Consider the following 20779-nt stretch of genomic DNA (forward strand, 5'->3'; position numbering starts at 1 on the left):
CTCCTGGCTGACTGGGTGACTCCTGATTTAAGTTTGGGGACTCAGGGAAGATGAGGTAAAAGGAAATTTCATGACTTTCTTTTAAGATCTATGAGGGCAGGACTGTTGGGATGACTTAGTTGGTTAAGCATCTGCCTTCAGCTCAAGTCTTGATGCTGGGGTCCTGCGATTGAGTCCCACATTGGGCTCCCTGCTCAGCAGGGAGCCTGCTTCTGCCTCTCCCTCTGTGTGCATGCTCTCTTTCAAATAAGTAAATAAAATCTTTAAAAAAAATCTATGAGGGCAGGTGTTCGGGGCTCTGTGACTCTGAAATCAGCCTCCACCGCATAGAGAGATATTGACTAAGTCTTGTAGCTTGCTGGAATGCGCCCAGCTGTAGGGCCTTTTATCTCGAGACTGACGGGGTGCGCGCTCACTGGGCAGGGCCCCAGTCATCAGTGTCTCCCCTGCCCAGGGTTCAATTTATCTGGAGGCCATTAAGGAACCAGCTGATGATTATCTCTTGGCTTGAACTTGGCTTTATCTCTGGTCTTTGATTCTAAATAGGACTAATGACCACTTGAGATTCAGGTTGGGTACCAGCTGCCCAGCACCTTCTTGATGAACCGAGGGGAAGCCCCTCGAAGCCTAGTTCACTGCTCCCATCTCAACAAATGCTCCCACCTCCGGGGCAAGTTAAAGACCCGGGAGTCAGTGCAGATGTCTCCCTCGCAATCAATGTCCTATTTCAAGTATTCACTAAGTCCTATCGATTTGGATCCTAAATATGATTTGGATCCTGCAGTCCTGGTGATTGCCCCTGCCCCAGGCCAAGTCACCATAGACTATTGCAATATCCTCTCAAAGGCACCTAACTTGTTCACTCCTGCCTTCCATTCTGTTGCCCACACTGCAACTAGAGTAGCCTTATTATTATTTTTTTCTTTTTCTTTTTTCTTTTTTTAAGATTTTATTTATTTATTTGACAGACAATGAGAGAGGGAACATAAGCAAGGGGAGTGGGAGAAGGAGAAGCTGGCTCTCTCCTGAGCAGGAAGCCCGACACAGGGCTGATCACAGGACTCTGGGATCATGACCCGAGCTGAGGGCAGATGCCTAACAACTGAGCCACCCAGGCACCCCCAGAGAAGCCTTTTTAAAATGTTAATCTGAATCTACCCACCCACCTACCTCTCTACACACATTCCTACTCCAGCCCTAAATCATTCAGTGATGCTACCTGTCTTTCCCCATCACTCTCTCTACTCCACAGACTTACTGGCTTTCCTGTTCTCAAAAGCACCATGTTCTCTCCACCCCAGGGTCTTTGCACGTGTTGTCCCCTCAGCTTTGTGTTCTCACTGTCCCTCTTTGCTTACATAGCTTCTTTCAGACTTAGGGGAAGTCTTCCCTGACCACTTTGCACCCCCACCCCTCAGTTTAGGTCTAGATCCATTGTTCCACATTCCTACAGCAGCATTTCGCTCTTTCCTCATTGTCATCTCAGGCTGTGTGCATATTTGGGGATTACTCATTTGTTGTTGAAACTCCTCTTCCCCTTGAAACTGTAAGGTCCGCAAATGGGAACAATGTGTCTATTTTTGCTCACCATTATATCCCTAAAGACTTGTATATTGCCTGGAACATAGCAGGCACTTTATAGGTACTTGTTGAATGATGGTAATGAGCACATACAATCCTACCAACAAGCTTCTGAGAATTTCACCTGAGGCCAGTGCCCTGCTCTGACCCTCTACAGCACCTGCTTTCATGGCATTATAAGACGGAGAGCAGTAGACTTGAAAGACATAAAGGGCTCTGGAACCTGACTGGGTTCAAATCTTCCCTCTGATACTTCCCAGATATGGGACATTGGGCAAATTCTTTAACTTCTGTGTTTTAGTTTCTTCTTCTGTAAAATACCAGTAATAATAGTACCTGTCTCGTGGGGTGGTTGTAAGGATCCTGTAAGTGAGCTTCTAGAACATGCTATTGGAAGGTCTTGGTGCATAACGAGTACCTCACTAATATTAGTTATTATTAATACTATTAATAGAAGGAGCACAGATTCTGGGAGTAGATGAATCTTGTTTTCTGTCATATTTGCAAATCATTCCCTGTATGACTTTGCATAAATCGTGTCACACCCCTGAGCCTCAATTTCTCCATCTGTTAAATCAGGATCTCAAGGCCTACTTCAGAGAGAGCTATCATGAGGGCCTGATAGGATGAGATATGAAGAATGCAGACCAGGGGCACCTGGATGGCTCCGTGGGTTAAGCCTCTGCCTTTGGCTTGGGTCATGATCTCAGGGTCCTGGTGATCGAGCCCTGCTCAAGCCCCATATCCGGCAACCTGCTTAGCAGGGAGCCTGCTTCCCCCTCTCTCTCTGCCTGCCTCTCTGCCTACTTGTGATCTCTGTCTGTCAAATAAATAACATCTTTAAAAAAAAAGATGTTATTTATTTATTTGAGAGAGGGAGAGTCAAAGAGAGAGCTTGAGTCAGGGGGAGGGTTGGAGGGCGAAGCAGACTTCCTGCTGAGCAGGTTGCCGGATATGGGGCTTGAGCCCAGGACCTGGGATCATGAACTGAGCTGAAGGCAGACACTTAGCCATCCAGGTTAAGTGGGTGGTTGAGCCACCAAGGCACCCTTCAATAAATAGATCTTTATTGAATAAATGAATAAATAATGGCAGGGACCATGCTTTGTCCATCTTTGTGTCCATCCTGAGACTAGTGAAATACCTAGCATCTAAGTTCAATAAAAGTTTGTTGACAGAACAGATTTTTTAAATGCCTTTTCATTTCTGTTTCCTCGCTCCATTTGAATTTCTAAATTAAACTGAGAAAGATACTTGTTAACTTAAGCCTATACCTCTCTAGCCTTAGTCTTCTTATCTATAAAATGAGGCTATAAATAAAATCCACCACATAAGAGTGTTCTGAAAAGTAAACGAAGCAATATATATTTGGCACACAGAAAATGTTAGTTCATTATTATTCCCTTTCCTGAGCCTCAATTTCCTCATCTGTGAAATGGGCACCCATGCACTCATTCGTTCATTGATTATTCAACAAACACAGTGCTTCTGTGCAAGGCATTGTAATTAAGACCTAGGGCGGTTAGAGAGGTGAACAAGCCATGGTCCCTGTCGTAAGGCACTGTCTGCTTTGGGACTGTATATAAATAGAAAAACCCAGTGATAAAAAAAGTCAAGGTATGTGTGAGGTCTACAGAAGCTGGGATAGGGGCCCACAGGGTTTCAGTGAGCTTTTGAGGGAAAGTGAAAAAAGTTACCAACTCAGTGTAACCACCAACATGACATCAATCTGAAATGGATTTGATCTCTCTGGGTTTTGGTTTTTGTAGCCTGGGTCTGTGGAATGTGCCAGTTTTGCTGCAGCTCCGCTTTCTACCCCGGCTCACCAGCATATAAGAGGCTGGTCCAGGTGTCGTAATCCCCCTGAGCATCCAGTTCAAACAGACATACCCTTCCAAGACTCAGCCTTGCCTTCCTCCCCTTCCCGCTAGATCCTACCTTCTCAGGGGACTGAACAGAGATTCCCTTATACTCGCAACGTGGAACAACGGGGTGCCTCCAAGGAATGCTGGGCTCCTGGTTCTCCAAAGACAAGCCTGCCTCTTCCTGGGGTGGGACCCAGCGAGGGGATGCTTGGGCACTGGGAATAGGGACAGGCCAGGCCACGTGTCTGGGTTCCTGAATCTAAGGGGATCCCATGTTTGACTTTGATGTTCACAGCTGGTTCCAGGGAACTGACTCCTGCCAATCAAACTAATGAAAGATTGAAACATCTGAATTAGAATTTTACATTCAAGCTAGGTGCAACTTACTGGGTTGGGTGGGACTATCCGTCTCCAGTCACCAACGTATTTACACCTGTTACCCAGAGCAGTCTTTTACTTTCAAGTGAAAGAAATTTACATGTCAGGGGTATTTAAACATCAGGGGAGGGTCTGCTGTCAGTGGCTTGCCAGAGGGAGAAGGATGTCTGAGTCCCAGTGGCCCATCCTAGCAGGCCTCAGGGAAGAAGCAAGATTTATGAGGTGAGAGCCTGCCTGGGCTGCTGCTTCTCACCGTAAAGGCCTCCCTGCAGTATTTTCTGTCTCGTCAACGCTGCATTTCATTTTAAATTGCAGCTGAAAGCAGATATTTTCCCTCTTGCCTATTACACCTCTTAATTTGTCTCTCCCTCTGCTGTTATTTGTCTCTATAAAGTGTTTTGCATGAAAGACCCACACAGCACAATGTTGCTTTGCCCTGGGTTAGCTTTAACAGGAAGGGAAAGCACAGAGAGGCTTAAGTCCAAGGAGGAAGGTGTGAGAGAGGGCCTTGGAGTAGAGACTCACACAGGTCTGGGAATATATGGCTGGCAGTGGGTACGTGTGCATGTTTTTGGACCTGTTGTGGGTCAGTGGGTATGTGTGTACACAAGTCAATATCTGTACTGATACGTTTAGATGTCTATGAATGCTCCGGTGTAATCACCTGATGTCCGTACCTAAATTAAGTGTATGTGTGCAAGTACTCACTCACATTCAATCCCCGAGCGCATATGTATCTATGCATAGAAGCACACATGTGCACAGAAACACGCGGGCATCTAGGTATGCATGTCACATGATGCGTGTGGTCTGCACACAGGACCAGGGTTCTCTCTTCTCTGCCCTCACCTCGCATCTCTCCCTTCCTCACCCGGGGACCCTAGTCCAGTTTGGGGCTGTGGGAAAAGGAAGGCAGAGCTGGTTGGTGGGGGTCCAGTGGAAACACTGCCTTAGCCTGGTCCAACAGCGGCTACTGCTCCCCGCTTGGCTCCAGCCACCTTTTCCTTAGCCTGGCACAGCAGCACCACCACGGCTTCTGCAGAAGCTCTGGGGACCCCTGGGCAGGCCCCCAGCTCCCTGCAAATCCTGGACTGGCACAGAGGGGTGACAGCGGTTCATGAACAATGGCCAGAGCCCTTCAGACTAGCCGGGTCTCCTGCCCCCACCCGTAGGCCAACGACCCTAGCGGAGCGGGTGTGGGGGGGCCGGCAAGGGGGCCTCGCGGTTGCTCCCGGTCCAGAGAACGCTGGCCACTAACCAATGGGCGACGGCAGCCCAACGGGGATCCCTCCGAGGCAGCCAATGACCTCGCTGCGCTCTCCACCCCGCCCTCGCCAACTCCGCGCAGCTGGACCATTGGTGCTGGTGGGATGGGGGGAGTGTGCGCGGCGCTGGCCACTTGAGGGAGAGGGCGTGGCTTGGAGTCCCCTTGCCTCGCCCCACCCGCGCTTAGGCCCCGCGCTCCCTACCCACGGACGCTAGGCCATTGGCCTGGCTGCGGCGCCGCGGCGGAGGTGGACCGCGGGGCGCGCGCAGTGGGCGTGGCCCGAGGGCGTGGCCCGGAGGGAGGCGGGGCCGCGGGCGCTGTCTCAGTGAAAGCGGAGCTGCGGCGGCGGCGGCGGAGGCGTCCGGGCGGGTGTGCGCGCGTGTGGGGCGCAGGCTCGGCGGCGGCGGCGGCTCAGCCGGCGGCGGCGGCAGCAGCCCGTCTGGAGCGGCCGCTGAGAGGACGCCAGCTGCAACGGGAGAGGTGCAGCCGGGGCTGCGCGCTCCGCGGAGCCGGCGGGGGCCGGGAACAGGTGATCCCCGCGGGTTGCCGAGCCCTACCGAGTTGGCGGGGCGGAAGTCCGCACTCCCGGGCGCAGCTGCAGCCGCCCTGCCGCGGCTGGTCGCGGACGGCGCCCGGCTCCGGACCGCGGCTCGGGCATCCCTCAGCTCCCGGGAGCCCAGGAAGCCCCCTGCCCAGCGGGCTCAGAAGTGCCTGCTCCCGCTGCCCCGCGTCCGCTCCGTGGCGGAGCAAAGTTGTGGACGTGTCCCGATAGCCGAGCCGGGGGCTGTCGCGACCGCAGGGTCGGCGCGCTCTCGCAGCGGCGCTGACAACGCCAGCTCCGCCACCGCCTCGCACCCTGAGTCGGCCCCTTCTGGAAACTGCTTCTGCGGCTGAAACTTTGGGGCGAGGGGCTGCGAGCGGCTCCGCGCGGGGACGAGGCCTGCCGGCGCCCCTCCGCGCGGACTGCCTGGGCGCCGCGGACGGCATGTGACGGCCCCGGCGGCGGCCGTTGCGCGGGAAGGCGCGGGCCCTGCGGGCTCCGGCCGCTTCGAGGAGGGGCTGCGCGGCGGCCGGAGAGAAGGCTGTGGCGCGCGGCCGACCCTTGCGGGCCCGGGCCCCGAGCCGTGCCGCCCGGCGCGCCCGGGCCCCGCCGAGATTCGTTGCGCCTCCGCCTCGGCGCTGGGGCATTCGCCCCAAACTCCCTGAACTTCAGGGGCAGCCCCCGAAGCGGCGAAACTCTGAGGGACCCCGCCAACCCCGGGCGGCGCCCCTCGACGACCTCCCCGCAACGAACCCCGGCTGGCCAGTGCCTGCATTCGGAGGGCCTCGGGGGCCTCGGCCGGAGCTGACCGGCCCCAGCCCGGGGCCAGGCCACGATGCTCATGAGGAAAGTGCCCGTCTTCGTCCCGGCCTCTCCGTGGGGGCTGCGGCTGCCGCAGAAGTTCCTCTTCCTTCTCTTCCTCTCGGGCCTCATCACCCTGTGCTTCGGGGCCCTCTTCCTGCTGCCCAACTCCTCTCGCCTCAAGCGCCTCTTCCTAGCCCCCCGGACCCAGCAGCCTGGCCTGGAGGTAGTGGCCGATATCGCCGGCCACCCTCTGGCCCGTGAGCGGGAGTCGCCTCCCAACCCGGCCCCCGCCGTGCCAGCCCCCGGTGAGGACGACGCCAGCAGCCAAGCCAGTACCCGCCGCCGGAAAGTGTGGCTGCGGCGCACCCACCCCACCGGGTCTCGGGAAATGGCCACGGCGGCCAGGAGCAGCGGCAGCACGGCCCTCAGACCCCAGGAGGGGGGCATCCCGTTTAGCTTTGACTTCAACGCGTTCCGGAGCCGCCTCCGCCACCCGGTCCTGGGGACCAGGGCAGATGAGACTAAGGAGCCGCAGAGCCTAGTTCGAGCCCAGCGGGAGAAAATCAAGGAGGTAAGGACTCTCCTCCCCCGGAAAAGGAGAAGACCCGCCGTGCTTGCATCTGTTTCTCCGGGCCCCAGTCACTTCTGGTCCCTAGACTACTGCTCTAGGCCCTCACGGGGCACTGCACCCTCCTCTCTCCTCCCAAACTTTCCACCTTCTCCTCAGTGGGCACTTTCCCACTGCTGGGTTTAGTTAATCATCCCCACCTCTGACAGATGGGAGCTGAACCACTGGATCGACTCTCCCCCACCCTGAATCTGGTCTTTTCAGTCAAGTCCCCAACCAGGATGGGCGTCCCTTTGTGGAGTTGCTAGTTAGCTTCATTAATGGACACCCACTCTGCCTGCCATGGGGCCAAGGGCTGCATTCTTTCTCACTGCATGTCCTTAAGCCCTGACTTCCCCCAAACCCCTGTAGGATCTGCTACCTGGAAATCCAGGATATGGGAATGGGGGGGTGGTATTTTGCAAGTATTTTGTAATCTAGCCAGCAACCTACAAACCAGAGGGTGTTGTGCATTCTTGCTAACTATTTCTGTTGAGCTTTGAAACACTTATACATAAGGAAGGGCATGTGATGTAGGAAGGAGTGATCAAGAGGGCGGTGGTGATGTTACAGAAGCTCCGAGGTTATTGGCTTAATGAAGCAGGTCTTGGACTCGTTCCCCATAGGGACTGTACCAGGGAGGGGTTTAGAAGGATCACTTTGAGTGTCAATCTTGGTCTTAGTTTAAGAAACGAAAATCAAACGCAGCCTCACCATGGCTTGAAGACTGTTGCCAAGCCACGTCTGGTAACTAAATATTCTGCTCTACCACTATTAGAGCTGCCTCCCTGAGGTTTTTGCCCAGCAATGCAGAGGGGGCTGCAGTGACACCCCCAGGCCACGAGGGGGCTGTGGGCAAGCTGTGGGCCAGGGTCTCCTCCCTAGAAATGAGAGGATGCATCCCCCACTCCCCATGGACCCAGAAGGAAAGGGCTGTTTCTGTCTGGACTTAGTGGTTTGCTGCAAAGGAGTCAGCCGGCCTGACTTCCAAAGGTAGCTGGCAGCAAGGGTTGGGACCTGACCTGCCAGGATCTACTCAGAGCCAACGGAGAGCTTAGCTATCCCTCTTTCCTTGTCTGGGACTATCCCCCATCCCAGTGTTCACCTCTGCCTTACTTCTTACCTCTGTTGGTACCCAGCCCTTCTGTGATAAGCCCTGTTGGGAGACTCTATCTTAACTAGCAATGACAGGTCATTTTGTGACGTCAAGATTGGAAGTCACAAAGATGAGTCCCTGTTTTGTGCATGTGCTCGGTTTCCAAATTCTTGTTGAAATTTCAAAGATTAATTGAAGGCTGGAACTTGCAGTAGTTAAGAAAGGGACATCATTGCTCCCTTTTTGGTTAAGAACTGTGTTTTTGATTACTTACCTGAACCACCTACAGCTCCCTTGCTCAAAGCTGGCTCTGAGCACATTAGCCCTTTCTGCCTTTTTATACCTCCCCAGAGGGCAGTCACCCCCAGTGAAATTATGTATAAACTGCATGCACGCAGTTTCCCATGGGGTGTCCAGAGCTGCCGTCATCTTTTCAAAAGGATCCCCCAAACAATTAAGAATTAGCTACTGTCCTCTTCAGAAGAGGGGCTTTCTGCGCTTGCATCTAGATCTGTGACCTATTTCTGAAAGCCTGGGGTTGGGAACCATGGTAGGAAGAGTGGGCTTGCTAGTGAGGACTTGGTTCTGCCCCTCCATACACAGACAGCCTCCCTTGCTGGCCGAGGCTGCTGCTGCAGGCTGCAGCAGCTAGGGGGTGGTGGGAGGTGTGGAGATGCTGCTGTGTAGGGGGTGGTAAGATAACATGGTGGGTGAAGGTCTGCGCTGGTTGCCAGATGTCTGGATCATTCAGCCTGGCATCTCGGAGTACCCCTGGTAGTAGCTGAAGGCCTGCTTGCGTTTACCTGCAATTGGTGTTCAATGAGCCCTCTCTTAATATCTTGGAGACCTTCAATTCCTCAGAATGGAGGAGGCTGAACTATATACACTATTATATTTTGAAGCCTATTATCTCTTCAGGCTCCTTGAGTTTGGACCCCTCGCCTTTCCAAGCAACCTGAAAAATGCGAGGCAGAGTTTTTGGTTTAGCTGTTAATACAGAGTTGCCTTCCCTGGCGTCCTGCCTGATAAGGAATGCATAGGACTATGGCTGGAGGATGTCTTTATTTCTTTCTCATTTAAATTTCTATCTGTGCCATGCCCAGGGGTAGATCATTTTAGAAAGGTGCCTGTTTTCATAAAAGGGACTGTTGCTTCCCTCTCTGGCTTGTTTATTTCCAGACATGGATTGATTAGACCCCAGGAGCAGAGGGGGAGCTAGCATCAGATAAAAAGGGCTCTGTTCTTATAAGATGAGGTTTTTAAAGTGAAAGTAAACGTCAAGAGAGATCCAGAGAGGGTGATAAATGAGAGTGAATGAAGACTGGACACCCGGGCTCTAGATCAATGAAATATATTTATAAACATTCTGGTTTGAGAGATGAACATGGGCATGAGGTCTGTGCTGATAAGATGGGTTGAAGCTGCATGTTCTAGGTGAACATGCATCAGGAAACAATCTGTCAGTAGGACCAACTATTTCTTCTCACTTTGCAGCCTTGGAACCTTGGAGGAGGCAGTGTGATGGAAAGGGGAAGGCCAGAGACTGTGGGTTCAAGTCCCAGCTCCGTTATCAACTGTCTGACTTTGGGCAAGCCACCTGCTCTCATCCCTGGACCTTATTTTTCCTTCTGTAAAATGGAGTGAGGGAGGGGAGGATAGGGTGGTCACGTACACTCTTGCTCCCAGACCTGCCCCAAGCAGCTGCCAGTCTGGTCAGGGACTCCTTAGCAACTGGGCTTTTCCCAGCTCTGTATTCAATGGTATTAGTTCCATGAAGTCAGAGACAATGGTGTGTTGTTGTTGACAATGGTGGTGGTATTCACTGTTGTATCCCTGGCACTTAGTCAAGAGTAGATATTCATACAGTTGATTAAGTTAATTACTCCCATCATCCATATGGAACTTTAGAGACAGTTTTGAACCATGACAGATCCTCATATTGGGATCATGAAGAGTAAAGGAGTTGGCTAGATTGTAAAACAGCTTGCTAGCAGCCTTCCCTTTCAGATCTGATGATAACATAGGAAATTATTTTCATGATTATTAATTATAGGGGACCTTTGCTATTGGTGGATTTCTTACAGATTCAAGTTCAGCAGACTCTTCTCACTCATGACAAGAGCTGGGAGTGTATAGCTTGTCAGGGTTACATCCCAGTGAAAGGATTCAGACTCTCCTGGGTCCTCGATGGTTGATAGCTGACCAGGAGAACCTCAGTTGTCTCTTCCAGTGAAGGGCGTTTTGTTATGGGGAATTGAGCAGTCTGGGACATTGAGAATATAGTACTGGAATGAGGCTGCCCCTGGCAGAACATGGGTTGAATTTCCATCCCCATCCCTGTGCACCACTGTATGTGGCAGTCCTGCTAAGAATCCAACCTGGGTTCAAGTCCTAGCCACACCATCAACTCTGATCTCAAAGAAAAATTCCAGTCACTGGGCCTGTTTTCCTGGTAAAACAAAGGGACTGGCATTTAGGGAACTCTGCTCTTTTCCTGACTCCCACCTATTTACTGGTTTGTTTATGGATCTGCCCAACCACCTAGAAAAGGGTCAGACACCTAGTTGGAGCTCAGTTACTTGAATGAGTGTCTATAGTGAAGATCTCTAAGCTAACAGCTGAGGTTGCTGGTGACAGAGGCTGGGTCTTCTTCCTGAAGGTACCCGGAGTTCTAAGTGTCAGAGGAAGGGCCGTAGCAAGGTTGGGGACTCAGTTGCAGTATTATTCCAAGCGCAAGTCTACCTGGAAGGGAGTGGGGAGGTGGCAGCCATGAGTAAAATCTTTTCATGCCTGGATAGCAGGCGTCTGGAGGATGCCCGAGTCGCCCTGTGGTGCCTGAGACTTGGCAGGGAGTGCCCCAGCTCTTGCTTTCTATGCCCTGCTGCCTTAAGCCTGCAGGATATTGCTGGTTATGATACGTGACTATGTCTGAGTAAGTCGTCTTGGCAAATGATCTTTGCTTGCCATTAATGGGCTGGTTTGTTAGTCATGTGTGGTTTCTCTGTATATCTGATTTATCACCGCTAGTGCCATGGACAGGTAGGAAAATTAAAAGGCTTTGTGTTCTTTGTAGCATGTGAATCTGAGCCTGTGAGATGTTCAGGATAATTAATATTAGGAACACCTTAGATTTAAATAGCTTTCCTTTGAAGAGTTCGGTGTAAGTTGCCGATTCATCGAAGATCTTTTTCTCCCCTTCTCCTTCAGTTTCACTCTTGTCCTGCTCTATGATACATTTAATGTAGATAGGAAGACTGGCCTGTAATAACTGGATGGGTCCCTTGGGAGACCCTTCCATCCTGAGCCCAGCCGCACCTCAGCCTTCCTCCTTGGAATGGAGTACCGCATATAAAACTTAGAAATTGCGCCCGCCCCCTGCCCCGCCCCACTGTACAACTTTAACCTGCAGATTGGTCGGATCTCTTCTTTCATTTTGAGTTGTGTTAACATTTGGGGGAATCAGGTGCAGACATTCCACAAGCAATTGCCTTTTGGGCCTCATATCCTTAACTCTGTTGTTAGTGTTAGGTCTAGAAACAGTGACTTTTAAAAGTCAGTTTATTTCACACTGTAGTTAGCAGAGGGGTAAGAATATAGATTCCCCTGCGGTTTTCAGAGTGACTGATTTACATCCGAGCTCAAGAAATGCTTTTTCTCTAGCTTTCCCCGAAGACTGATCCATTACTCTACCAAAAATAAATATTGTGATATATATCAGGCATACTTTGCTCAAAGGGACTTACATCTTTTCTCTTATTGAAAAAAATAAATCAAGTTCACAAATTGGAAAGTCCCATTCAGGGAAGCAGTTTGATTATCTCAGTGGGCACCTGGTCTTGCAGGTACTGCCTCTGGTCTTCCTGTACCCTAAATTGAGTCTGTGTTAAGGTAGGGGGTAGGAGCTTTAAGAAATTCTCTCCCTGCCTTGCTTTCATTGGCCAGGTCAGGAAAGCCTTAGCAAGGAAGTAGTGGACAAGATTCAGGAGAGTAGTTGTCTCTGGTGAATTCACGGGTATTTACTCCATTACTTTAAAAGAGAGACCACAGGCACCTTGGTGGCTCAGTTGGTTAGGCATCTGACTCTGATTTCAGCTCAGATCATGATCTCAGGGTGGTGAGATGGAGCCCCTTGTCAGGCTCTGCCCTGGTTATGGAGACTGCCTGGGATTCTCTCGCTCTCCTTCTTCCTCACCCCTACCTTCTCTAAAAAATAAATAAGAAATAAAATAAAAGAGGGCCCCTGCATGAAGCAGGGATGAGTGTTGTGAATCAAAGATTATTATTATTCTAGTCTGTATACCGCAGTCCAGAAAGACCAGGCTCATTTAAACAGCAAGGTCTGGTTCTTGACTTCTGACTACTGCATGGCCAAGGTCTTACACACAACTGTTTGCATGATTTGGGGAAAAGAAAGAGCAGATGTTTTTTTTTTTTTTTAAATATTTTATTTATTTATGAGAGAGAGAGAGAGAGAGAGCGAGCACAGGCAGACAGAATGGCAGGCAGAGGCAGAGGGAGAAGCAGGCTCCCTGCAGAGCAAGGAGCCCGATGTGGGACTCGATCCTAGGACGCTGGGATCATGACCTGAGCCGAAGGCAGCTGCTTAACCAACTGAGCCACCCAGGCGTCCCGAGCAGATGGTTTTTTAGCTCTGGATTCTCATAGCAGATGATGACAGGACACCAAACTGGGGACTCCTCAAAAGAAGTCTGAGGAAGCAAGAGCCTAAATCCCTCTTTTCCCCCACCTCATCTCTAGAGGCTAGTTAATAGCTTAGGCAGCATGGTTTTGGTTCTTTTATTTTTTTATTTTTTTTTTAAGTAGGTGCCACACACAATGTGGGGCTTGAACTCAGCACCCCGGAGATTGACGGTCACATGTTCCTCTGATGGAGCCAGCTGGGTGCCCCAGTTTTGGTTTTTTTAAATGCAGAGTGGATGTGGCTGAGATCACTGTAAGTCACAGTCACAGATCCCTGTAAGTTACACCGTTCTACCATCTCCACCCTCAAAGAGAACAGACGCCGTGGAGCCCCCAGCCTATAGCTATGGGCTCAGTGTGTGGTGGCCCAGGTGTAGGTGTTTTCTTCCCTGAAAAGGCTGTTTTCTAAGATTTGGGCTGAGAGCTCCCCAAACTTGGCTGGCAGGCAGGCAGTCGGAAGAGCTCTTACTCACAAGGAGGTCTGAATTATGTCTCTTAACTCTGCATTTTCATTAATTAAAGGCTAAGACCAGGGCAGTTGTCCATCTGTTTTAGGGCAGCACTGTTAGTGATAACTTTTACAAAAAAAACTTCGACATACCGATTCACGTTCTCCTTCTTCGATGAGCAATAACTGTGCTTTTATCTGGCATGCTCTGGGTATCAGCTGCTCCACAGGTGAATGTTACAGGCAAGTTGTTTTCACGAAATAGCAGCCATTTCCAGCGCCTGAATAACAGGAGTTTTCTTTTTCCTCCTTCCACCTCCGCCACGATGCGGCGGTCACCAAAAAATCCACCATGCGGGTACAGCAGTGTTCTGTGGGGCCCGCTGAGTGGTCTAGATAAGTCTGTCAGCCTCTCAATGCCTGTCCCTTGTGTTTGTTTTTTTACAACAATCCCACGAGGCAGACACTATTTAAGTATAGTTTCCATACAGCAAAATACACAGATCTTAAGTATACAGTTGGCGGAATTGTAACAAATGCGGAAAACCATTGCAAAGCCCACGTGGAAATATGGATCATTTCCATCACCTCAGAAAGATCCCTCTGCTCCTTCCCAGGCAGTCCTCCACCATCCACCTCCCATCTCCTGTTTCAGTTTGTCGCTGGAGATGCGTTTTGCCTGTTCTGAAACGTTGGTGTACTACAACATATGCCCTTTTGCACAAGGCTTCTTTCACCAAGGATGTTTTTGAAATTCATCTATGTGTGAATGCTTCCTTCATTCCTTTTTATTATCAAGATACATTCTGTTGCATGAATACACTGCAGTTTGTTTCTCTGTCACCTGTTGTGGGCTTTTTGGTTGTTTCCAGTGTTTGTTATGAACAAAGCTGCTATGAATATTTTATGTACAAGTCTTTGTATAGATATGTTTCCATTTCTCTAAATACGTAGTAGAATTGCTGTTCATAGAGTAGACATTTGTTTAACTTAATAAGAAAACTGGAAACACTTTCCCCAAGTAGTTAAGGCCATTTTATACCTCCGCCAGCAGCATGTGAGAATTCTGCATCTTTGTCAACACTTGTTATTGTCCACATTTTTGTTTAGCCATTCTGTATGATATATAGTAATATTGTTTTAATTTTTGATTCCCTGTTTACTGTTGGTATTGAACATCTTTTCATGAGTTTTATTTACTGTTTCTATATCTTCCTTTAAGTGTCCAAATCTTATGCCCTTTTTTAATTAAAAAATTGGGCTCTTTATCATCTTACTGAATATAGAAATTCTTTATGTATTCTGGATATAAGTCCGTTGTCAGATATACATTTTATAAATATTTGCTTCCGGTCTATGGTTTGTCCTTGCATTTTCTTAGGGGTAGCATTCAAAGAGCAGAAGTTTTAAATTTTGATGAAGTCAGTGTATCAGTATTTTCTTTTATGGTTAGTGCTTTCTATGTCTACTTAGAAAAAAAAGTTTGCCTTCCATATTGTTATGAAAATAGTCTCCTATTAATTCCAGAAGCTTGATCATTTTAGTTTTTACATTGAAGTCTACCCTCTACTTCAAATGAATTTTTCTATGTGGGGTGAGGTAAGAGTCCAGAGTCATTATTTTACATTTAGATGTTCAGTTGTTTAGTACTTCTTCTTGAAAAGTCTTTCCTTTTCCCCTTGAATTGCTTTGATGCCATGTTAGATTTATCATATATATGTGTATGTGTGTATATATATATATATATATATATATATATATATATATATATATATGGTTCTCTTTCTGGACTCGTCTACAGATTTATCTTTATACCAATGCATACTATCTTGATGCTATAGCTTTATAATAACTCTTAAAACCAGGTCTTCTATCTTTAAGTTGCTTTTTCAAAATTGCTTTGGCTATTATCGGTCCTTTGCATTTCTGCATACATTTTAGAACAAGATTGTCAGTTTCTGTGAAAAATCCTGTTGGGAGTTTGATGGGGTTTGCTTTGAATCAGTAAGTCAAATTGCAGAGAACTGATACCTTAACCGTATTGGGTCTTTGATCCATGAATGTGGTATCTCTTTCCATTTATTTAGATTTTCTTTAACTTCTCCGAACAGTGTTTTGTAGTTTTCAATGTAGAGGACTTGAACATCTTTTATTAACTGTGTTTCTAAGTATTTTCTCATTTTTATACTGTTATAAATGGTAATCTTTAAATTTTTATTTTTAGGGGCACCTGGGTGGCTCAGTTGTTAAGCATCTGCCTTTGACTCAGGTCATGATCCCAGGGTCCTGGGATTGAGCCCCACATCAGGCTCTCTGCTCAGCAGGGAGCCTGCTTCTCCCTCTCCTCTGCCTGCCACTCCCCCTGCTTGTGTTCACTCACTCTCTCTCTGTCAAATAACTAAAAATATTTAAAAATAAATTTTTATTTTTAAATTTTTGTTGCCAGTACATAGAAATGTAAGATATTTTTGTATATTGACTTTATATCATGTGACCTTATTGAATTCATTCAATTTTTTTTTGTAGATTCTTTAGGATTTATTAGGTATACAATCATGTTGTCCATCAGTCAAGACAGTTTTACTTCTTGCTTTCCAATGTTTATGCCTTTTATTCCTTTGTCTTCCTTGATTGAATTGGTTAGGACTTCCGGTTCAAGGTTAAATAGAAGTGGTGAGAACTGACCTCTTTGTTCTTGATCTCAAGGGAGGATCATTAAGTCTTTTATGTTAAGTCTGATGTTAGGTGTGGGTTTTGGTAGATGCCTTTTTTTTTTTTTAATATTTTATTTATTTGACAGAGAGAAATCACAACCTGGCAGAGAGGCAGGCAGAGAGAGAGGAGGAAGCAGGCTTCCTGCGGAGCAGAGAGCCCAATGCGGGGCTCGATCCCAGGACCCTGGGATCATGACCTGAACCGAAGGCAGAGGCTTTAACCCACTGAGCCACCCAGGCGCCCCTGGTAGATGCCTTTTATTAGATTGAAGTTCCCTCCCATTTCTAGTTTGCTGAGAGTTTTTATCAGAAATAAGATCAAATTTTGTCAAATGCTTTTTCTGTATCTCTGGAGATGGTTATATTGTTTTTCTCTCTAATTCTATTAATATGATGAATGATATTGATTTGAAAAGAATGTTAAAATTGCATTTGATTTTCTAATATTTTGTTAAGAATTTTTGCACCTGTGTTTGTGAGGCATATGGGTCTGTAGTTTTCTTACAAGAGCTTTGTCTGTTTTTTGGCTCAGCGTTATGTTACTTCATAAAATGAACTGAAAAATGTCCTCTTTTATTTTCTTAACAAGTCTGTGGGACACTATTATTATTATTAAATTTTTAAAAAGATTTTATTTATTTATTTGACGGACAGAGATCACAAGTAGGCAGAGAGGCAGACAGAGAGAGAGAGAGGGGAAAGCAGGCTCCCTGTGGAGCAGAGAGCCCACCCGATGCGGGGCTTGATCCCAGGACCCTGGAATCATGACCTGAGCCAAAGGCAGAGGATTTAACCCACTGAGCCACCCAGGTGCCCCTTTTTAAATATTTTATAGACCTTACCACCAAGGCACCTGGGTGGTTCAGTGGGTTAAAGCCTCTGCCTTTGGCTCAAGGCATGATCCCAGGGTCTTGGGATCAAGCCCCACATCGAGCTCTCTGCTCAATGGGGAGCCTGCTTCCTCTTCTCTCTCTCTGTCTGCCTCTCTGCCTACTTGTGATCTCTGTCAAATAAATAAATAAAATCTTAAAAAAAGAATTTACCACTAAAGCCATCTAGGTTTAGAGGATTTGTGTGTGTGTGTGTGTGTGTGTGTGAGAGAGAGAGAGAGAGAGAGAGAGAGAGTGAGTGCGCAAGAGAGACGGAGGGAGGGAGAGGTTTTAAATTATCAATTCAATTAACAGATACAGGGCTATTCAGAGTTTCTGCCTCTTGTGTTGGTTTTGTCAATTTTGCTTTCAAGAAACTTGTCTATTTCATCCAAGTTGTAGAATTCTTTTAAAAAGATTTTATTTATTTATTTGACAGAAAGAGATATAGTGGGAGAAGGAACACAAGCAGGAGGAGTGGGGAAGGAGAACAGGCTTCCCGCTGAGCAGGGAGCCCAATCCGGGGCTTGATCCTAGGACCCTGGGATCATGACCTGAGCAGAAGGCAGATGCTTAACAACTGAGCCACCCAGACTCCCAAGTTGTAGAATTTACTAGCATAAAATTGTTCCTTAGATTCTCATTTTCCTTTTAACATTTATAGGACCTGTAGTCGTGCTCCTTCTTTCATTCCTGATATTGGTAATTGTTTTCTCTGTTTCATTCTTAAAAATAGTTTAGCTAGTAGTTTACCAATTTTACTGATCTTTTTCTGGAACTGACTTTTGATCTTTTTAAAAAATATCCCTTAAAGGGGCACCTGGGTGGCTCAGGTCATGATCCTGGGATCTGGCCCTGCACTGGGCTCCCTGCTCAGTGGGGAGTCTGCTTCTCCCTCTCCTCTGACTGCTGCTCCCCCTGCTTTGTGCTTGCTCTCTCTCTCAAATGAATAAATAAAATATATTTTTTAAAATTATCCAGTAAAATTTTTTTAGTATTTACATTTGTCTTTATTTCCTTCCTTCTTATTTTGGGCTTAAGTCACTATCTTCTTATAATTTCTTTAGTCTGACAATCTGCTTATGTCTACTTCCCCTCTTTCAATCTTCATTCTGTTGTTGTCATATAGTGTACTTCTACATATATTATAAACCTCATAATACATTAGTAACTTTTTTTGCTTCAGTCAGTTATCTTAGATAAATTAATAAATTAGAGTCTTTTTATTCACACACATACTTACCATTTATAGTGTTCTTCATTCCTTCTTGCATGTCTGAGTTTCTGTCTGGTACCATTTCCCCTTCAGCCTGAGAAACCATTCTTAATATTTCTTGTAGTGTAGGTTTGCTGATCAATTCTTGCAGCTTTTGTTTATTTTGCCTTCATTTTAAAAGGATATTTTTGCTGGATATAGAATTTTAGGTTGACTCTTATTTTTCTTAAATGAAAGACCCATTGTCTTGTAGGTTTTATTGTTTCTGATGAGAGGTTAGAGTATATTCCCCTGCATATATCTTTCCGCTCCCTTTGCATGTTACTAAGATGTTATCTTTCATACTCAGGAATTTAACTATGATGTGCCTAGATGTGGGTGTCATTGTTATTTTTCTTGGGGTTTTTTGAGTTTCTTGGGGCTGTGAGTTGATATTTTTTCATCAAGTTTGGAAAAATTTTGGCTCATAATTTCTTCAGTATTTTTTTCTGCCCCAGTCCATCTCCTTTTCCTTTAGAACTCCAGTTACATATGAGTTAGATTGCTTGATGTTTTTTTAAAGTCACTGAGTTTCTTCATTTTCTTTTCAGCCTTTCTCTCTGTGCTTTGATGTAGATAGTTTATATGAACATGTCTTCAAGTTCACTGGACTTTTTTGTAGTGTCCATTTGGTTGTTAAGGCTACACAGTGAATTTTTTATTTCAGGTATTTTACTTCTAGAATTTCCATCTGGATATTTTCCATTGTTTTTGTTTCTCTGGTATTTCCCATGTGTTCATTTATTGTTTCCATATTTTTTTTAAGTTCTAAGCCATATTTATAATACTTTTTCAAAAAGTCTTTTTGGCTATTTCTAAAATTGTTCCCATCATTGGGTCTGTATTTATTGACTGTTTTATCTTCTGGTCCACATTTTTTTGTTTTTACATCTTCATGTGTCTACTCATTAAAAAAAAGAATTCTGTGCTAAACATTGGGAATCTTACTTTTTTAAGATTCTAGCTTCATCTGCTTTTATGCAGTCTTTCTCTCCTCTTTCTGTAGCTATCAGGATACCTGTTCTGCCTGCTTTATTTTCTACTTTTCCTATTTTGTGGTTTTCTAACCTGTACTTGGCCAGGAAACCATTCAATCTAGCTTCTATAAGTTAGCGTTATATGTAACATACAAATGAACACTTTGAGTAGGTTTCTAAAGACTCCTGAATCAAGTGCATGAACTTTAATCTACATATTTTAGTGTAGTTTAGATATTTAAAGATTCTTATTTATTTTTGGTGATTGATATTGGGTACATTAAACATAATTTTGTATTGGATTTATATCCTAAGTAAAGACAACTGTTCTCAAAGGGCTCCTAATTTTTGGTTGATGTTGTCTTAAATGATTTGTGCATTTTTGTTCCTGTTTTTTTTAGATGTAAGAAGAAATATTTGCTAATATCTTGATGTTCCAGCAGCCTCCATTAGTGTCACTTTCTTCCCAGGATTTGACCTGTCAAATATTTTCTCTGGGCTCCTTACCTTAAGTCTAATGACTACTTTTTAAAGATTTTTTTTTTTAAGATTTTATTTATTTATTGGACAGAGAGAGATCACAAGTAGGCAGAGAGGCAGGCAGAGAGAGAGAGGAGGAAGCAGGCTCCCCACCAAGGAAAGAGCCCAATGTGGGGCTCGATCCCAGGACCCTGGGATCATAACCTGAGCCGAAGGCAGAGGCTTTAACCCTCTGAGCCACCCAGGAGCCCCTAATGACTACTTTTTAAACCTTGATTTGTAAATGCCCACATTAAAAAAAAAAAAAAAGAACTGTTCACATAGGCCACATTACTGAATTACTGACCAGAAGAAAGCTAAAAACACATGGATGGAGGATTTCCAAGGTTCATTCTGTGAGATCTGATCTCTTATTTCCCCTTATTCAGTAAAGTTCAATGCAGAGGAAAGATAATATTTTATAGCATAGTCTATCCTTAACTTTATTTGTCTCCTTTGGAATGTGTGGAGTATTGAATAAAAGCTATCAATCAGTTAGTTATTTAAGATCCCTCTCCCCCATTTTTCACTCCTGCAGTGAGCTTTTCAGAGGTTAAACCTAAACTTTGCCAAGTCAATGCTGATCTCTTGGGAAGACATTTCAGCACCATTTTTGTTTTTTTATGTACTTGTGTTCTTGACCTAAATCAGCAAATCTGTCTCCTTCCCAGCTCTCCCAGAAGCCATTCTCCATGTCTGTGACATACCTTACAGAGCTCTGGAGTGGTCTTGGTTTTTAACTATAAGAGTCAATGGGGAAAGAAGACTTTAGTTTCCTGCTTTCAGAGCTGGACGTTTTAGAGAGCAGCCTATAAAATATAACCAATGTTGTTACTTTGGAGTATAAGGAAACCCTTTATAGAGAAACCTTTGTCTTTAGACAGAAAAATAGCAGCTCAGTCTAGAGACTTCTCTAGCAGTGTCAGATACAGGTCTTGGGTGTATAATTATGTAAGAGGCAGAGACTTCACACTGATGTACTTGCAGAGGTAATAGCCTCCTTATAATCATGCTAGGAGGTCTGTCTGGTTATTGATCCTTGAGTAGCTAAGAATGATACCAGAGTAGTGTCAGTCCAGATGGGGCCGAGGGAGACAAACAATATTAGACATTTCCTGTGATTAGGCACTGAATTAAAGCATATTAAGATTCTCTGT

General features: G+C 46.2%; 1 protein-coding gene across 1 annotated transcript in view; it reads left to right on the forward strand.

Moving 5' to 3' along the window:
* Positions 1 to 6439: 6439 nt before the first annotated feature.
* Positions 6440 to 20779, forward strand: part of MAN1C1 (mannosidase alpha class 1C member 1) — a 135474-nt gene continuing 121134 nt past the window's right edge. The window contains exon 1 of the mRNA XM_032863807.1: positions 6440 to 7007. Coding sequence (XP_032719698.1) covers positions 6468 to 7007 — 540 coding nt within the window. The 5' untranslated portion in view covers positions 6440 to 6467. The remainder of the gene's footprint in view (positions 7008 to 20779) is intronic.

Source organism: Lontra canadensis, unplaced genomic scaffold (assembly GCF_010015895.1).
Source record: "Lontra canadensis isolate GAN:19392208 unplaced genomic scaffold, GSC_riverotter_1.0 scaffold25, whole genome shotgun sequence".
Classification (NCBI taxonomy): Eukaryota; Metazoa; Chordata; class Mammalia; order Carnivora; family Mustelidae; genus Lontra; species Lontra canadensis.